At 42.5% G+C, this 17959-nt stretch overlaps 1 protein-coding gene across 2 annotated transcripts in view; it reads left to right on the top strand.

Moving 5' to 3' along the window:
• LOC138259630 (protein FAM98A-like) overlaps positions 1-17959 on the top strand; it is a 73260-nt gene that overhangs the window by 40099 nt on the left and 15202 nt on the right. Inside the window, exon 5 of one of the 2 annotated variants that reach the window (XM_069207479.1) lies at positions 8397-8477. The exons of the other annotated variant lie outside the window; for it this stretch is intronic. Coding sequence (XP_069063580.1) covers positions 8397-8477 — 81 coding nt within the window. The remainder of the gene's footprint in view (positions 1-8396; positions 8478-17959) is intronic. 2 annotated transcript variants of the gene reach the window in all.

The following is a 17959-nucleotide window of genomic DNA, read 5'->3' as shown; positions in this document are numbered from 1 at the left end:
TGTGTATGTCACGTGTTGTGTTATGTTTCTGGATGCAGTAACATCTCAGAGAGAAACCAAAATACAGGCCTGGTAGCACATATGGGAATTACAGAAATGTATTTTACATGTTCCCTTTTAGAGAGCCCCCGCTTTTTTCATCCCACTTAAAGATCTGTCTGCACATATTTCTGTATGATTGATTGCAGTCAGCAGCTGTGGGTGCTGCCTGATGGCCGGTTGGAGCATTTTCTTCAAAAGTTGATGCTGCATGCAGTACAAGACACTTGGCAAGCACTCTCTTTAAAGGGCCTGAAGTTGTTGCGCTGTACAATTTTCACATTAAAGTAACTGTTGAACGTATTACTGAGGCTGTTTTTAATGTGTTTAGTATTTCAAGACTATACGTCCCCACTGCTTTACAAACCTTGCTTTCTCACTAAATTCTTTTGCTTTCAAATGCAGCATTTGTCAATCTTTTTTCAATTTTCTCTTGGGGGGAGGACTCACCTTGTACCCCATGTTTGTCCATTAAGCTTGCTTGCTTTTCTTGCTACATAAAAGTCATACCTAACTTTTATGCCCCACCACTTTTAAATGTCGCCACTGAACCAAAGCAGAGCAAAGCATTAATCTCTCAGGTTCATCCTAACTCATTCGCTAGCTGTAAATCTATCACTAAAACTAGTAACATACAAGGAGACTTAGGGGGTCATTACGACCCTGGCGGTCAGAGACCGCCAGGGGTAATGTGGCGTCCGTACCGCCAACAGGCTTGCGGTACGGAGACCCGTATTACGACCGCAGCGGTAGCGCCGCGGTCACACTGCCGGGGCCGGCGGTTTCCCGCCGTTTTAGCCCCGGCGGTGATAATCCGCCAGGGCAGCGCTGCAAGCAGTGCTGCCCTGGGGATTATGACCCCCCCCCTACCGCCAGCCTGTTTCTGGCGGTTTGCACCGCCAGGAAGAGGCTGGCGGTAAGGGGTGTCCTTGGGCCCCTGGGGGCCCCTGCACTGCCCAAGCCACTGGCATGGGCAGTGCAGGGGCCCCCTAACATGGCCCCGGGCAGCTTTTCACTGTCTGCATAGCAGACAGTGAAAAGCGCGACGGGTGCTACTGCACCCGTCGCACGGCCGCAACACCGCCGGCTCCATTAGGAGCCGGCTCCTATGTTGCGGCCTCATCCCCGCTGGGCCGGCGGCCGTAAACTTGGTTTGCGCCCGCCGGCCCAGCGGGGATGTCGTAATGGGGTCCGCGGGAGTGCGGCCGCATTGGCAGCCGCACGGCGGTTACTGCTTGGCGGGCGGCGGTAGCCGCCCGCCAAGCTTGTAATGACCCCCTCAATGAAGTAAAGCGAGCCTGTTGGTGTGGGTACCTCTCAACAGCAAATCCTAATGCCAAACTGATGCATCTTAAACGGATGTCACCTTGAAAACATCTGTTTAAGACACGTTGCTGTCAGCTTATGCTACTAACCTAACCAGTATTTCACTGAATATACTTTTAGTTTGATATTAGGGTTCTCTGATCCTAGGATTAACCTGAGACCGTTAATGCTCTGCTCTGCTTTGGTTACTCTTATTTTGGGTAGATTACTTTATTGGAGGAGCAGCTGGCGTCCGTGAGATCCCCAAGCAGCTTGTACTTGAATCTAAGAGGGTAAGAATGACTGTCCATGATATCCACAAGCAGCTTGTACTTGAATCTAAGTGGGTAAGAATGACTGTCGGTGTGTATATCAATGTTTTTTGCATGTTTGTATACAGCACGAGTTTGGCTTGCAGTGTTTACTTGTACACGATGCACTTGTTTTAAAAGAAAAAAGTGTGTCCACTAAATACTATTCTATTATTTGTCTTTTTATTCAGGTCCCTACATTCCAGTGAGCCATATCCTATTAGGAGTTTTAGGTTTCATTTATCTAGTTGATAAAAACTATTCTTACTCTCATAGTAAGGGTTGGGGATTATATGTTAGGCCATGATGACTCGCACTAGATCCCTGTGACGATATTAGCCAGAAACAAGTTGACAGAGGGTTCTGTAGTGCAGGGAATACCCACACAGTCTTCCCGTACATACATCAACAGTTGAGGTGTTAGGTACACACGTCTTCACTTTTATAGGGAACCGGACCCTTACAATCTGTTGCCTTTCCTTTTCTGTTTTTAATCTTGACATTGGTGTCCGGTCATAGTAAAGATTGTCTTTTTGACACCCATAGTCAATTTTAGCACACTTGTTGCAGTTCCTCAAACATCCATTCACCACTGGCGTTCTCTTAAAAAAAGATCTCTGGCAAAGAGACCTCTTGACGGGGCCCGTCAGGCATTGCAGTGCTGGCCTGCGAGGAGCATGGCCCGATGATGAAGCATGTCACCTAATGGGGAATGAGGGCTTTTGTTCCTAATAAGCTTGTGCTTGTGAGGACTGGAGTCTCCCACCCAGATTGGTTGAGTGGAGCCTCAAATTTCGGAACAGTGCACCTTGGTTTGTAGATTAGGTTAATACAGAGATCCAGTGGAGGCTGGATCATATGTATTCCGATAGGGAAGGGCAATCTTTCTCTCTTATACAGACATGCTGATGAAATCAGATGGCAGTTGGTAGGCGAGGGAGCAGTTTGGGGGGGAAATCGAGATGTGAACTTCACATCAACTGTTTGGAGTTACTGACAGGATCATTTGTAACCAGGTCTTTAATGAATGAGAAAGCGTCATGTTGTGTAGTCCTAAAGATGTACAACATGTTCGTAGTGAAGTACATCAGTCGATTGGGAGGCCCAAGTTCCTTCTGGCGGAATTGGCAAAAGATTTTTTACTTCTACCTAGAGAAGCAACTTTCAGTTTCATTAGAGTACCTGCAAGGTCAGAATGCAGATTCAAATTCCATATTAATCCAAAATGTAAGTGACTGGATACTAAACCATGAAGGCAGTGATGCAGAGGAAGGATCCCTGAAATTGGATCTTTTTATGTTCAGATTGAACAGTCCAACACCAGAGTATTTCAGTTGGAGACTAGGTCCAGGGGCAAGAACAGTGGATGCTTTCTCACAGGAATGGAGTGGGGCTCAGAGGTATGCCTTCCTCCCCATTCACCCTCATTGCTAAGGTGCTGGTCCAAATAAGACGTCAGGTATTCAGTCTGATTATGGTGACTCCCATTTGGAGATGGCAGTCGTTGTTTCCGCTGTTGCTGGAGATATTGTGGGATTTTCCAGCAGTTCTTCCCCCTTCTTCTGAACATTCTGATAGATTGGCATGGGCAATTGCACCCTTTGGTCCTGGGAAGCTTTCTGAGACTAGTGGTGTGGGGTATTACAGGGAACACTGAATGGTCTAGGGCCTTTCAGCTAGTGCTGAAGGACTCGTTCAGCAGGCCTTGGCAGACAACACTGCAAAAAGATATGGGTCTGAATGGAGGGGATAGGTATATTGCTGTGAGGAGAGACAGTTGGATACAGTGGGGTCAGGAATTGTTCATGTCCTGAATTTTTTGTCAGCACTGATAAAGAATTGCTTGGAATAAATATAATACATATATATATATATATATATATATATATATATATATATATATATATATATATATATACATATAACATTTTCAAATCATCTGTGTATGTGAGACACCTTCCCGTGAACAACCCGATTGTGGGAGTACACACCCCTGGGTCTGTAGGCTTATAAGGGATATCCGGCTCTCTTAATGCCCTAAGCCTAGACACTTCTGTCTCTTTATTGTTAATAAAGTTTTCAACCTTTTACTTTCATGGCAGGACAATGAGTTCGTATCTCGGAAGGAGTTCTCAGTTAAACTGGCGATGATGTGATACATGATGTCTTGCAGGCGCATAGCTGATGCCAGGGTATTGAACATGTTGGGCATATGCCTGCTTCGGATGGGGCTCACCTTTACTATCAGCAGAACAACCAAAACGAATATACAATCCTTTTCCTACCCAGCTTTTGGGGAAAACCTAAACTGTGTATAGTCAGCTGTATTAAAGCTTGCGAAGAAATGACAGCAGATTTGAGACCTGCAGAAGAAAGGCAACTGATTATTGGTTTGAGGGAGCGTTTCGAGGCAGTTTTTCTCCGAAGTCCCAAGGTGGGTACAGTGGATCACGCAGGGAGCAGGGGTACATATGTCAAGTTTTGCAGCACACTGGGCTAGAAGTTCATGGCTTCTAACACATTTACCCTTGGATAGTGCCTTGATGATATTATGAAAACTACAAACTGGTCATCATAATCAACTTTCAAGACTTTCTATTTTAAACTTACTTCGGAAGAAGCATTTCTAGTGGTTCCCATGGTCCTGATATAGAATATAACATTTCCTAGCAAACAAATAAGGAAAGTTTTGATTTTGTTAAGGATAGGCAGGTAAGGATTATACCACCCAAGGATCGATGGGAATAGATCAGATCCTCCCACTGGAATATTGCTTAAAATACTCCATTGCACTGATGGAACTACCACCTGCCAGATTTAGAAATATCCTCTGGGCCAGTGGACATTTCTAGCAGTGACAGGAGCTGCCATTACAACAGTTCCTGTCAATGAATTGTAATTTTGCTGTACAGGCCCGTCAACATGATGGAGCCTTATGGCAAGCATACCGAGTTTTTAATTTTCAAAAGATATTCCCAAAGTTGGATTTTCGTTTTGAAATTAAAAAAACAATGCCCGCCCACCATGGGAGTTTCCTTCTGTGGTGAGGGGGCATTGAGAACTTTTCAATGCCGATTACCGCCTGTTTTTTCCTGGTGGTGACGGGCATTGGAAAATAGCTATATGTTTGTCCAGCTGAATTAGGTGGGCGGACATATAAAAAACGGCCCTTACTCCATCGGAGAAGTTTGACCACAGCAGAGATGGAGTCGTTTTTGCCTCTGAGTAGTCTCCACCTTTGTCAAACTACGGTCCACCTGCATTTAAAGCTTGTCAGGAGGGAAATCCGTCGCTATTATGACAGTTCCCTCTCTGCCAAGATATAACTCAGACTCAGTATTTGATCCCTTAGCGGTTGATTTGGAATTTTCCGGTAAGCCGAACATTCTAAGGTTTCTCATCTATTTCTGTCCTCTAGTTCAGTGAACTCTCTTTTCAGGAACTCACCCTTGTTTGCAAGGATGTGCGTTTTCTTTCTCAAAGCCCACTGAGAATCCTCTGGTAGTACTTTTTTTTTCAAAACATTATCATTTTGTTTACATTTAAGCTCTGACACCCTGACAGCTTGTGCTTGCCTCTCCCAACCTGTCCATCATTGCTGCATGCCCCCCTTTGGCAATCCTGTCCCACCTCAAAGAAAACATTGATAAAGCTAAATAGCTCTCACATACTTTGTCAATGTGTTTTTCATCTATAATATACACATCATGGTTGAAAGTAAAAAAAGAAAAACATTATGACGTAGCCAACATTGATTGCATCATATCACTTTTTTTTTTCTTTCAGCCATGCCACGCATTAGCTGTGCTGCTGTACAGTTTGCCTAAAACAATAATGACAAAGCCAATATATCTTGCATAGTAGAGACCCATTGGCTTTTGCCAATGCTTGTTTTGTTTGCATGCAACGTTTGGTTACAAAAATTGTCAGTATCAACTCTATGTTCGCAATAGAGAAAAGGGCAGATACCATGTTTGAGTTCAGGAAATGCTGAAACTTTGGGTTTCCCATACCTACCTTGAATGCAAAATGCCTGGAGAGGAGTATATCTCACTTGTTATTCTGAATGACTTCAGAACAGGCAATCAGAATGGTCTAACCACAGATGCTCTTTCTGATTGGTGGGGGCAGTCAATGAAAATTCCTGAACAGAAGGCTAGCAATCGCACAGTTTTTAGGTCAAGCCTATGCAGCGCATGCGCTGCCTCTTCAAGACATGCTATAATCGGTTCATGGGCTTTTATCAGGCCCAGTAGTGTTTTAATTGTTATTTGGTGTGTCCTTGAAAAAGGCTTCTTTGCCATTCGATAATTTATCTTTTTAGTCCCGGCTTGTGCTCATTTGCTCCCTCCCCTGGAGCAGGGACTAACTACTTGTATTGTTCCACTATCGTTGTTATCTGTTGTTTCCATGCACTAATTTGTCCGTTGGTTACTTGTCTGCTTCTTTACTGGTTGTGTTTGGAACTCCGTCTGATGAACAGCCCTGCACTGCTTTTGTTTTGTTGTCTTATTAGGCATCCCGAAATGGCCATGCATTTTAGTGGTAATGTTATGAACTTCATTGCCGAACAGCCATGCACTGCATTTTGTTCCAAAAGGTCATACCATTACCATACCAAGACTCAAACTCGGCACTCCAGCTCCAAGGTGGCCAGTTCAGGCCATTACGCAACATCCTCTGTCCTGCTCCTTCTCTTCTATTTTCGGTACTCTTATTTAGCAATCGTGGCAGGGTCACTTTGCTATTTTAAAGCTCATCATGTCTCATTCTCCTCGGAGGAGGTACAGCCAGCTGTACTACAGAATCCTCTCACAGTGCGGCCACCCTTCCTTCAGCAATCACGGCTAGGTCACTTTGTCACTGCCCCCCTTAAAGTGGCCCCCTCTCTCAGTCTACAGTTGCTGGAGGTTCCTCGTTCTCCTCATCTGAGGTACAGCCAGCCAAAGGAGCAGGACCCGGGAGCCATGCTGCAGGGCATCGGGCATTTCAAGAGGTTCAGCTTCGGTTTCATCTTCATGAACGGTCACCAAGGCAGCCCCCTGGACGACCCTGTTGCATGGTGCAGTGGCACAGGGGCCAAAATCTCCAGGAAACCCGCTGAACACTGTTTATTACTGTATTTTACTACTAAAGAAGCATTTAAAAATGCAGTTACCTTGCAGGCACCAGGGCCATGATTTGAATGGTGCAGCAGGTACAGTGGCACATGGGCCAAAAGCTCCACAAAGTCACTGAACCCAGATTATTGCTGTATGTTGCTACTAAACAAGCAGTGCAGTAGCACAGGGGCCAAATGCTCTAGGAAACCAACTGAACACAGATTGTTGCTATATTTTACTACTAGCAAGCATTGCTTTTTTTTTGGTTCTTTTGTAACTATTGCAGCCAAAGTAACATATAGCCTAACATATCACTGTAATAAAAGCTGTAACCTGTTGGACTTTTCTGTCTACCTACATCTTATGTTATATTCAGCACATTTATATAGCATATTTTCACAGTTTTTGTATGGCCCTAAAATCTTTCTGAATGTGGACACACTAACACCTTGGCAAGGGCATTCTCCATTCTACAACCTTAGCATTTCAGCCGTTGTAAACACTATATGAATACTTATAAATTACCATATGGCATTTCATACCAGGCATTGGCAAAGCCAATAGATCTCACCTATGCAAGATCAATCAGGTTTGTAAATGTTTTGTTAGCCATTTAATACAGAAGCGCTAGCTTCAATGCAGCATAGCAGAAAATTTAAAAAACACGCTATAACACGAACTGTGCTGGCTGTGTCATACAGCTTTCTTACATTACTTTCGGCCATTTGCAACATTGCTAAATACATTAGCTAAGTCAATAACTCTCACATAGGCAAGACCTGTTGGCCTTGCGAAAGCTTTTTTAAAGCATTTTGATTAAATTGCACAACTGCTCACAATGCTACAACTTACATTAAAAACAATCTTATTAATAATTACATAGGTGAAACCTATTGCAATTACCAATGCCATACCCATATATCTCGCTCTCTTTACACACTATCCCTGCCTCACCAATATAGTTAACTACAGATCTTCGCACAGTTTCTTTCCTGTGCTTTTCAAAGTTTCCATCCCTCAAACACACACTATTCTCCTTTTAGGGTGTCTTCTGCATACATAAAGGTCCCTCTTTAGGCATATGTGGCCTGCTCTCCGCTTCTTTCTCTCTTTCTCACACACTATTTTTGCGCTTCTGTCTCTGTCAATAACCACTACCTGCACAAACTACTTATCCCTCTCATTCTTTTTTCTATCTAGTCTCTGCAGCTCTCACCACTATCTATTCAGCACAAATACACTGTACAACACACAATTCAACAACACACAAATTAACAACTGACAATTCCAATGCAACACACATAATTCCACTACACACCACATTCATCCACAACACTACAAAACAAAACACATAGGTAAAAACATTATGATTTGCAACGAAAATAGCTCAGACTCTCACAAATGCAAAACCTATTGCATTGCAAATGCCTGTTTTTCTGTCTGGGAACGTAAGTAAATCTCAGAAATAGTGGATTTGTTTGCGTTTCTGAAAATAAATCACTTCTTCCATCCCTCCTGCTGAGATTTTTAGAAATGTTATTTGCTTTTTTTGTTCTTTGGCCCTGTTAAAAGTATCCTTTTTTCTGTTTGTGTTTTCTTTCCCTCACAGCAACAGCTAAAATGTGCATCTTCCCCTTAGATATCCGAGGTGCTGCCCGTTGAGCCACAAAGCCCAGTGCTTAAACCGCTGCTGAAAACACAGTTGGAGCCTCGGCAATGGGTACAAGGGAGACAGGGCATGCTTTCACTTATGTTTTTTGTTTGCCTGCTGTACTGTCTTGTGTCACACTAAATGCTCTGTTTTTTCACAGTTTAGGTTTGACAGCACATTTAGAAATTAAGTCAACTAATAATGTTACCTACTTCAATAGGAACTGTCTAAATTTGTTTTCCTTTTGACAGTCTAAATTTATTGTCCATCCAAGAATGTTAAGCAATGAAAAACCATGTGTGTGTAAATGTGTATGTGCCTAAAAATCTATATATATATATATAGATATATAGGCACACATATATATTTACATGTGTGTATTACACAGTGATGGTAACCAGTGTGTAGTCATGCTTAGTTGTATAGTTTTGCTAATAACTTTGGCACCACTTGATGAATCTTCAGGAAACCTTCCAAACAAAGTTCTTCCACCTCGGCCCCTATCTGGAAAGTTTTGGGGGTGATCCAGTAAGTAGGGGCTGAGAAAACCAGAGGGGGGGGAGGGGGAGGACACATTTTCCTCATGCTAATTCCCATGGGAATTTAAGCAACCGATACAGAAAGAAATAGCTCAACAAAATTGCACTAAAGTTGCCGGAAAGATAGATCTTTATTCAGAAAGTGCGCTTTTGTGATTTGTTGTAAAACTTTTCAACCTTTTTTGAGAAATTATGCTTCAAAATATAGTTATATTGGGACAGTTGATCCTGCAAGAGTACCGTGGTACTCCCACTGTATCGCAAATTAAAAAAATAAAGCAATCTGATTAGTCAAGATGTTTTTTTCCCCGTAGGCCCCTTAGGTACTGCAGGGTCAGTGCTAGTCCTGCGCTAACAAGTGATCTAATTGGGTGGCAGCAACATCAACAGAAATGTTGCAGCCAGGATTTCAGGTTCTCAAAAACTGTGTCCCTGTGTCCTCAGTTTAAGAAGAAGATAAGGCAGAATTGGGCAGAGTATGAGTACCCTGGATCTCCTAGCCCTTGTGTGGAGGGGTGGGAGTCCCTGTAAGACCCACCATTGTGCCAACATTCAAAAACAATTGTGCCACAGGACCAAGCTTGGCCTCCTGTCAGGAGCTGCCTTAGGACTCAAACTGGCGCTCATGTTTAACCACATCAAAAAATGAAGCTTGCATTGTCCCTTTGTACCTTGGAGTGTGTCACGTGCATCGTGCCATAGGAGTAAGGTGGTAGTGTGCAAAAAATGTAAAAATAAATTTAAAATGTGGGGTGGGTTGTCTTGGGGTTGGAGGGTTGCTTGGCAAGAAGGTTGGCCAGCAAAAAGGGTTTGGCTACCCACATTTGGTTAGTAAAGGGCCTGACCACAAGCCAGGATCTCTAGCCGGCGACAGTGCGAGGTGGGGGACGGGCGCACTTATGGGTAAATATGATATATAAAAAAAATCCACTAGCCAAAGGTTAAAGTGATGTTATAATTAGTTCTGACAATAAGATGTTTTTTACATTAAAAAACACTCTTACTCATTGGGAAAAAAACAAACGTTAAAGTGAGGTTATAATGAGGTGCAGTACTATGGTTTTCACTCACAATAAAAAACCCTAGAAAATCACTGAAAAACTTTCAATCAAAAAGCGTTGTAACAATTTAAAAACTATTGTCTAAAACAAAAAAACATAGGGTATGGCATGAAACAATAACTGGTGAATTTCAGTAACTTGCATCACCGCCATGCAGTGCTTATGACGTTAAATGACATTGATGATATCACATTGTCCTGTAAGTTTTGTGGCCTTGAGGTAATTCAGTACACTACTGGTGTGGACAATATTCTATTCACATTAATGGGATTACCCAGTAGAATACTTCTCATGACTTCATACAGTATTTGAGACACCATTTTAAAGGGTTTGTGGCCTTGAGATGGTTCAACACACAAAAGGTGTGGACATTTTCTGTTTACCTTAATGTGATTATCATCTTAAATACTTCTCATGACCCCCAATTTTAAGTCAAGGAGTTGACGGGTGTATATATTTGCTACTGTTAAGACACTTTCTTCCAGGACTGCACTCCTTAGTTTAGTAAAATACACTACACATGTTTCTGAGATGGACATAGAAGCGTAAATCCTTTTACCCAGGCTTTCAACACCAGTCCGGGATTAACCACCTCTAAGTAAGACACCCCCTACACTTAACACTATTCAACAATCTCCAAAACCTCAAAACCTTTATGACAATTATGGAAATAAACATCCACGCCTTATAAACATCTTTATCTTATTTAACAGGGAGTAATAATTGCACCAACATACTTTAATAATTTGTAAATGGTGCGCAACTTAACTTTCAAAATGCACAATCATGACTGTCTCTAGGGTTTACGCTATTTCTGTGCTAAGGACCCACATGTATCCTCAGTAACTTTAGGCTGTAAATGACTATGGTGTTAGCAGTTATGCCATCAATTATGTAATTTAACAAGTCATGATTGATGTAGTATGTTAAATCATAAGCTGTGTATGGGGGGGTGCAAATTATAGTTAGCTTAGTAAAATAACTGGTGAATTTCAGTGTTTTCTTTTTGTTTACAAACAGTGAAAGTGAGTCTATTTTCCAGTTTTATATTGCAGTTTTATGACCCAAAGGCATTAGAGAGTTTTACATAAGCAGCAGATTACATTACACATTTTATAGGCACTGTAAAAAGAAGTGATTTGCCCAGGATCATAGGATGTTGAGCAGAATCCAGGACCAAGGTTGGAAGTTTATTGTTAAGTCAGAGTTTTTATAGGAAACACATTTATTGTCTTCTTATTGACTTTGGTGCTATGTCGTAAATCTGCTCAACAGTTACCAAGAAAAGTATATCTACTTTGGGTTCTTTATGCCAAGCATTGTGCATATCCGTGCATATCCGTCAAGCGGGCCCAAGGAAAAGGGTAGGTCGACAAGTGCCATTCCTTCTTTTAATTGCCATATCATACGTTGCTCTTTGGTACGGACAAATTGGCTACACAGATTTACAAGAAAATTGAAATGAATGTAAAACTGTTCTCATGTAATGTATATTTCATTCTTTCCATATGTAGTCTTGCTCCAGCTGCTAAATGTCTGGCTCTTCCATTTCTAATCTCTGCTCTATTATACTTGTCCTGTGTGTAACTTTCATCTGTCTACTTCTCCAATTCTGAAAGAAGATGAGCCTATCAGAATACACAAGGAGGGTTGGATGCGGTTTTCAGCAATGCTAATTAGTGCATGCTCACTGCCAAAAACCACTGGCCACATTTTTGATCTATTAGAAGGAGAGTCTTTAGACTCACTTTTGTTGACTGAAACATGGCTTTCTGATACTTTGTACATGGCCTTTCACACGGCCATCCTAAGGGTTTTAATATATATAAAAAAAGGCAGTCCCACTGGAAAAGGAGGAGGATTAGCTCTGGTCTTAAAGGAAGCCAGGGAATGCCAAACGTTTGATATTGAGGGCCTGGTTGAAGCAGAGGCAATGGGTTTCTGCATCACTCTCTCCCATCAACAATTGGTCGCAGGTTTGCTAATCTATAGACCACCGGGACCAGAGAGGCCTTACATTAAATCTCTAGAGACAGCAGTAACTCATTTAGTAGTGAGATACGCGTATTTCTTACTCCTAGGAGACCTAAATATACACATGGACAAAATGGAAGGCAGTATGACAAGAGAGCTTAGAGGTATTATGGTTCCTTTGGATCTCAGCCAATCTATATTCAAACCTACACACCAGGCGAGACACATAATAGATGAAGTATTCTCCAATTGACCATTACTAGTTGAAGGCCATATACCTATGGTCTGGACTGATAATTATTTGATTAAATCCTTATGCTGATCCTTGCAGCCCCTCTAATTATAGGCCTAGCTCCCTTCTCACAGCCATCGCTAAGATCCTGGAAAAGCATGTGAAACATCAGCCCTCAGAGTACCTGGATGCTTACAGCCTATTGCATCCAAGCCAATCGGGCTTTAGGTCTGGTTTTAGCTCAAAGACTGCACTAGTGAAGGTGGCAAAATACATCAAGTGCACCCTCGATTGTGGTGGGGGCAGGGTAGTGCTGATAATGTTAGATTTGTTGGCCGCCTTTGACACTGTCACCCATTCAAGACTCCTAGAGCGTCTCCATGCTGTTAGGGTGACAGGATAAGCCATGGGCTGGTCTGCCTCCTTCTTCGCCAGTCGGAATCAACAAATATGGATCCCACCTTATTCGTGGAAACCATGTAAACTAAGGGCTGGAGTTTCCCAGGGCTTCACCAGGGCTTGGCCTTGAGCCACACCCTGTTTAACCTGTATCGTACGTCTTTGGCTTGGACTGCTGAAGCTCTTGGTGCTAAAACTCTTTCTTACGCCGATGACACACAGCTGCTGTTCTCTTGGGATAAGGGAGAAGAACTATCTGAGGAGCGAATTAAATGCTGTCTGTCCACCATTTTCCAGTGGCTCCCTTGCCACCAGCTTAAGAGCAATGCGGATAAAACTAAAATTTTGTTTTTTTGGTAATACTGTGCCAGAACTCTGGAAAACCTTTTGGCCGGATGATGAGCCCCTCCCGGGCTGCCAAGAATTTGTGGTAAAGAACTTAATATTCAAATTTGATGACAGGCTATCCTTCAGATATAAAATTGATGCTGTAGTTGGGAAGGTGCATTAGCGTACTGCGCTCCCTGCGAATATTTCTACACTTCCTATCTTTTCCAGCAAAAAAGTTGGTGATCCAGGCCTTGATTACTGCTAGATTGGACTATGGTAATGTCTTGTATCTTGGACTACCAGAGCAACAACTACATAGACTCCAAGTAATCCAAAACACTGCAGCCCGCCTAAGGCTGAAACTGCCATTCAGAACACGAATGTGCCTCCAGCTACGTGTTCTGCACTGACTCCCTATCAAAAAAAATAATTTTGTTTAAAGCTCTGGTTCTGGTACATGGTGCTTTGTACCAGTCTGGAGCTGGCTACCGCAGAGCCTGGTTCCATTTTTATACCCCTTTGGAAAATACTGGAATCAGCAAACAAACTATTAGCTGCCATTCCCCAAATTCGAAGTGCCAGGACCGGTGGCAGTTCTCTGGCTTACCAAGGTGCTCTGGCATGGAATAAGCTCCCTTTGGAGCTTTGAGGTTGTAGTAATACTGCAATATTTAAAAAGAAGCTTAAGACCTGGGCTATTTGTGCAGAGTTAGGGCTGGTTTTGCGTACTGAGCTGATCTGTTGGTATGAGCCGGGTCACTCTTATGAGTAGCTGTGGACATTATAAGTTGCCTCATCATCATCATAATTTGGTCTAAAACTGTAGAGTACTTTTTGGGAAATTTGCATTTATAAAGATGTCCTAATTGACGTGAAGGATTACATTTTAGAGATATCTGGTCTGTTTTCAGTCCTCCACGACCAAATATGTTTAAAAAATGCTAATTGACTAAAGGAGATGTTTCTCCTGTTCACCTTTTTTTAATCATGGATCCAAGGCGTAACACAGGCCCTCTGCATCCCCTGTGGAGCAGTGGGGCCCACATCCCTTAGGGGCGCTACTCAGCCTTCAGGGGTGCCTCACTTAGTCTGAGACTGATGAATATCTGTGAGAAATGGGAGACTAAGAGGCCCGTCTTCACATTCTGCAGGGGGGCCCATCATTTTGCGTTACTCTACTGATCCAAGGATAGATCCGCTGAACAAAAATGATCTGATTTACTGTCCATAATGTATGGAGAAACTGTGTAGCCACCATTAAACAGGATGCAGGGACTTGCTCACAGCCTGATCCCAGGCACATGTGGGGGCTTGGGGGCCGGGCCAAAATGGGACCTCCTGTTTTAAAATTTTGAAAATAATAATTTTGCCACCAATTTGTGGATCCAGAGCCTGGAGTCGTTGCTTCTAGTGAAGCCCCAGGTTTGGTGGTCACTGACAGGGAACCACAAATTCAGGACCTTGTACTGCAAATCCAAGGCCAGCTTTGCAGGCCTCTGTATGCCCATTTATGTATTCTGGTTCTTGAACTATGAACACATCATGGGGGTGTGAAGCTTGCTCTAGGCTTGTAGTTCCAGGCTGAGAAGTTTGGTTCCATAGATCAAATTTTGGAGCCACTGGTCCATTAAACAATTTAATGAAAAAAGGAAGAATGGCCTCGGTGTAGACCAGCCCCTGCAGCCAACACTTCTACACAATAGTCAGCAGTCTCACTGGGATCCTGCCAGTATGAAATCTGAGAAACAACCCTGCAGGTACTCGGGGCACTGGTAAGTAAGGCTGATTCCTCCTCAGTCAGCTAGGACCTCACAATCGCACATTCAATAGTGTATTCTTCTCAGGATAGTAGTTCAGTGTCCATCTGCATTAAATCGGAGCACCTGCACTAATTTGCTGTTTTCAGTCCCCTGACTGGCAGTTTCACCACTGCACCAGCCTGTCTTAACAGTGAGATTGCATGACTTACATAGTGGGCATCGTAGTCAAGAAAATAAAATAATTCAGACACAAGTACATGTGACACGGCTGTTGTTGTATCATATCTGCAGCCATTTAAAATGAAGAGTAGATCGCCAATGGTTTTTGCCTCATGGCACTGTCCGCTGTCATACTTGAAACGTTTGAGTTTTCAAGCTGCACAGTGTGAACACTTAGCTTCCCGTTCCAAGAAGACATCCCCTCCAACATTAACTTTTAGGGGTACAGAATTTTATTATCTTATATGTAGTGGAATGCTTCAGTAGTATAATTATATTAAGGAACATCTAGAATGCATCGAAAGAATATCTCTGCTGCAGCAGCTTCATGAGATCTACCATTTTTTAAATACAACATTAGACCAATACAGATGTAAACACTTACGGCCACCAAATTGGAAGAATTCTAAACCTTCCAGTTTGTTACACATGTAAGCTGTCTTTCATTATTACACCAAGAGGCCATTCTACTTTCACAGTCATCCAGGGAATACAACTTAATTTGTTCAATGAAATAAGACACCTTATAGTACTGTTTCCCAAAGTGTGTGCCGCGGCTCCCCGGTGCGCCATCAGAACTCACCAGGGGTGCCACACACTTCTTGGAAACATTGAAATGCTTTCTCTTTCATACTACCGTACAGCTCCATTCTAAAAACAGGTTACGTTTAGAATGGAGCCTTACAGTAGTATGAAAAAGAACGATTTACAGTGCAAATATATCAAACGTGTTAGGTTTCTGCAATGCTACGTTGTAAAACCCATCAAGTTAAATTGGTTTCCACTGTGAGTCTCTCTTTCAAACTGCCGTACAGCTAACAAAGCTGCACGATAGTATGAAAGAGAAAGACTTACAGTGGAAACAAATCAAAGTTGATGGGTTTTATCATAGACTTTGTAGCATTGCAAAAACCTAACAAGTTTGATTTATTTGCACTGCAATTCTTTCTCTTTCATACTACTGTACGGCTCTGTTCTGAAGACGAGTTACATTTAGAACTGAGCCATACAGTAGTATGAAAAAGAAAGAATCACAGTGCAAATAAATCAAACTTGTTAGTGTTCTGCAATGTTACATAGTAAATTGTAAAACCCATTAAATTTGATTTGTTTCCACTTGGTGCTAAACTTGTAAAAACAAAAACAAAAGTAGGCAATGATAATTCTAAAGCCATCTTGGGCCTCCTCAATCCATTTACAGCCTCTCCCTGCCCCTTCAGTTTACTCTTGCAGCTTTCTTCTTCCTCCCAATGTGGAGCTTTTCCATCCTTCTCTTCCTTCGTCTTTCCCATATGTGTCTTTTGCTCGCAGTAAATGCTTGATGTAGAAAACTAAGTGCCTGCCCTTAAAAATAAGTGCCAGTGTGCCTCATGGAAACCCAGTGCTTAATTTGTAAATAAATATGTGCCGGTGCTCAAAGTTCTCTTTTGAAACAAGTGGATGCTCCATTTAAATTTCTGAGCCATCTTGGGCCGCTTTAATCCATTTACAGCCACTCCCTCCACGTATCCTATATATCTTTTGCTCACTCTAAATGTCTGATGCAGAAAACTAAGTGCCAGCCCTCAAAAATAAGTGCTGGTGCCCCACACTGGAAACCACTGGTTCAAGTAATCACTGCAGAAACCACCGGCTCAAATTAAGCACTGTTTGCACTGCGATTATTTCTCTTTCATACTACCATACGGCTCCATTCTGAAGATGTTATTTTTAGAACGGAGCTGTACGCTAGTATGAAAAAGAAAGAATCATAGTGCAATTAAATCAAACTTGTTAAGGTTTTGTAATGTGCATTTGTGGCCCCTGGTAACCCATGTGAGATTGCCATGCTGCTATTCAGGAAAAGCGGGTAGTCATGAAATTACATACTTCCAACATTTAAGAGGTAAGTGGGAGATTTAAAAAAAAGAATCCGGAGAACGTATTTCTCCCCTTGAGGCCTGAATCGAGTCTATTGTCATGTGTGGGACTTCCAAGTGTGGTGCTGCAGGATCCGATATCAAAAACGCTAATGTACTTTATTTTTATTTTTTTTAACCTGCTGCCAGCAGCAAGGAGAGAGTGCTATGGCAGGCACAAAGAGTATGACAAAAATGTTGTGCACTGGCATGCAGCAGCAGATTACTGACACAGCATACTCCCAAGACACTCAAGACAAGTCCTTGTCGCAGAAGCCTTTATCCGCTTTATCCCAGTTATTTTCAGGGAGAAAAATGAAAGTGCTCCCAAGACCTGGCTTGCATCCCCCGACCCATCCAAAAAAAATGACATAATAGGGAGCAGCGGCCCATAGCTCAAAGGAGCCGCAGTTTGAAAAAGATTAGGAACCACTGCCTTATAGGCTGAAAAATAATATGAAACAGAATACACACCCCACAGTAAATCTTACATTACAGAACTTCCAGGCTATAAAGTCAGCGCTTCAGTTCATGTTACAGTAGTCAATCAGCTTATTTATATAATGCAAAAAGCCATTTAGGAGTGACTAGGCAGTGCTTGGTGGTAAGAATAATACCAATGGGTTAGTAAAACTTTTCTGAATAGTCAAGGCTGTTTTTTCTGCCTATGTTCCCCGGGAAGAGCATTCCACGTCAAGCTGGCAGTGACTGGAAATGATTTACCTCTGCATTTTTCTTGATGTCATGATAAAATTGTTTACCTGACAGTCCATAGAAAGTAGCTCCTTAAAGTACACCCCAAAATGTTTCTCTTCATCTTTGACCGAAGTATTGCAACCTGACAGCTGGGTTTGTATTGCGCTAAGAGACCAGGGGGTGCAATTGGGGATATGTGCTCGCTCACTTTTTGCTCCCCCCGTGATCGCTGACTCTTTTCCAAAGCAGGCCAGGATGCCACCTTCATAGTAAAAGGCAACCGGCTGCTTCAAACAGCTGGTCTGACTTTCGTTAATTTACTGCCTCCAAGGAAGACACTAGTTTGTGACTCCACTGGTGCAGTGTATTAACTGTAATGGGGCACAGTCTCCCAGTCTTTGACTAGCACACTGATTTTAAAGGTGCACTACGGTGGACCAAAG

Source organism: Pleurodeles waltl, chromosome 9 (assembly GCF_031143425.1).
Source record: "Pleurodeles waltl isolate 20211129_DDA chromosome 9, aPleWal1.hap1.20221129, whole genome shotgun sequence".
In the NCBI taxonomy this organism is placed as follows: domain Eukaryota; kingdom Metazoa; phylum Chordata; class Amphibia; order Caudata; family Salamandridae; genus Pleurodeles; species Pleurodeles waltl.
This window is presented reverse-complemented; position numbering and strand designations above follow the sequence as displayed.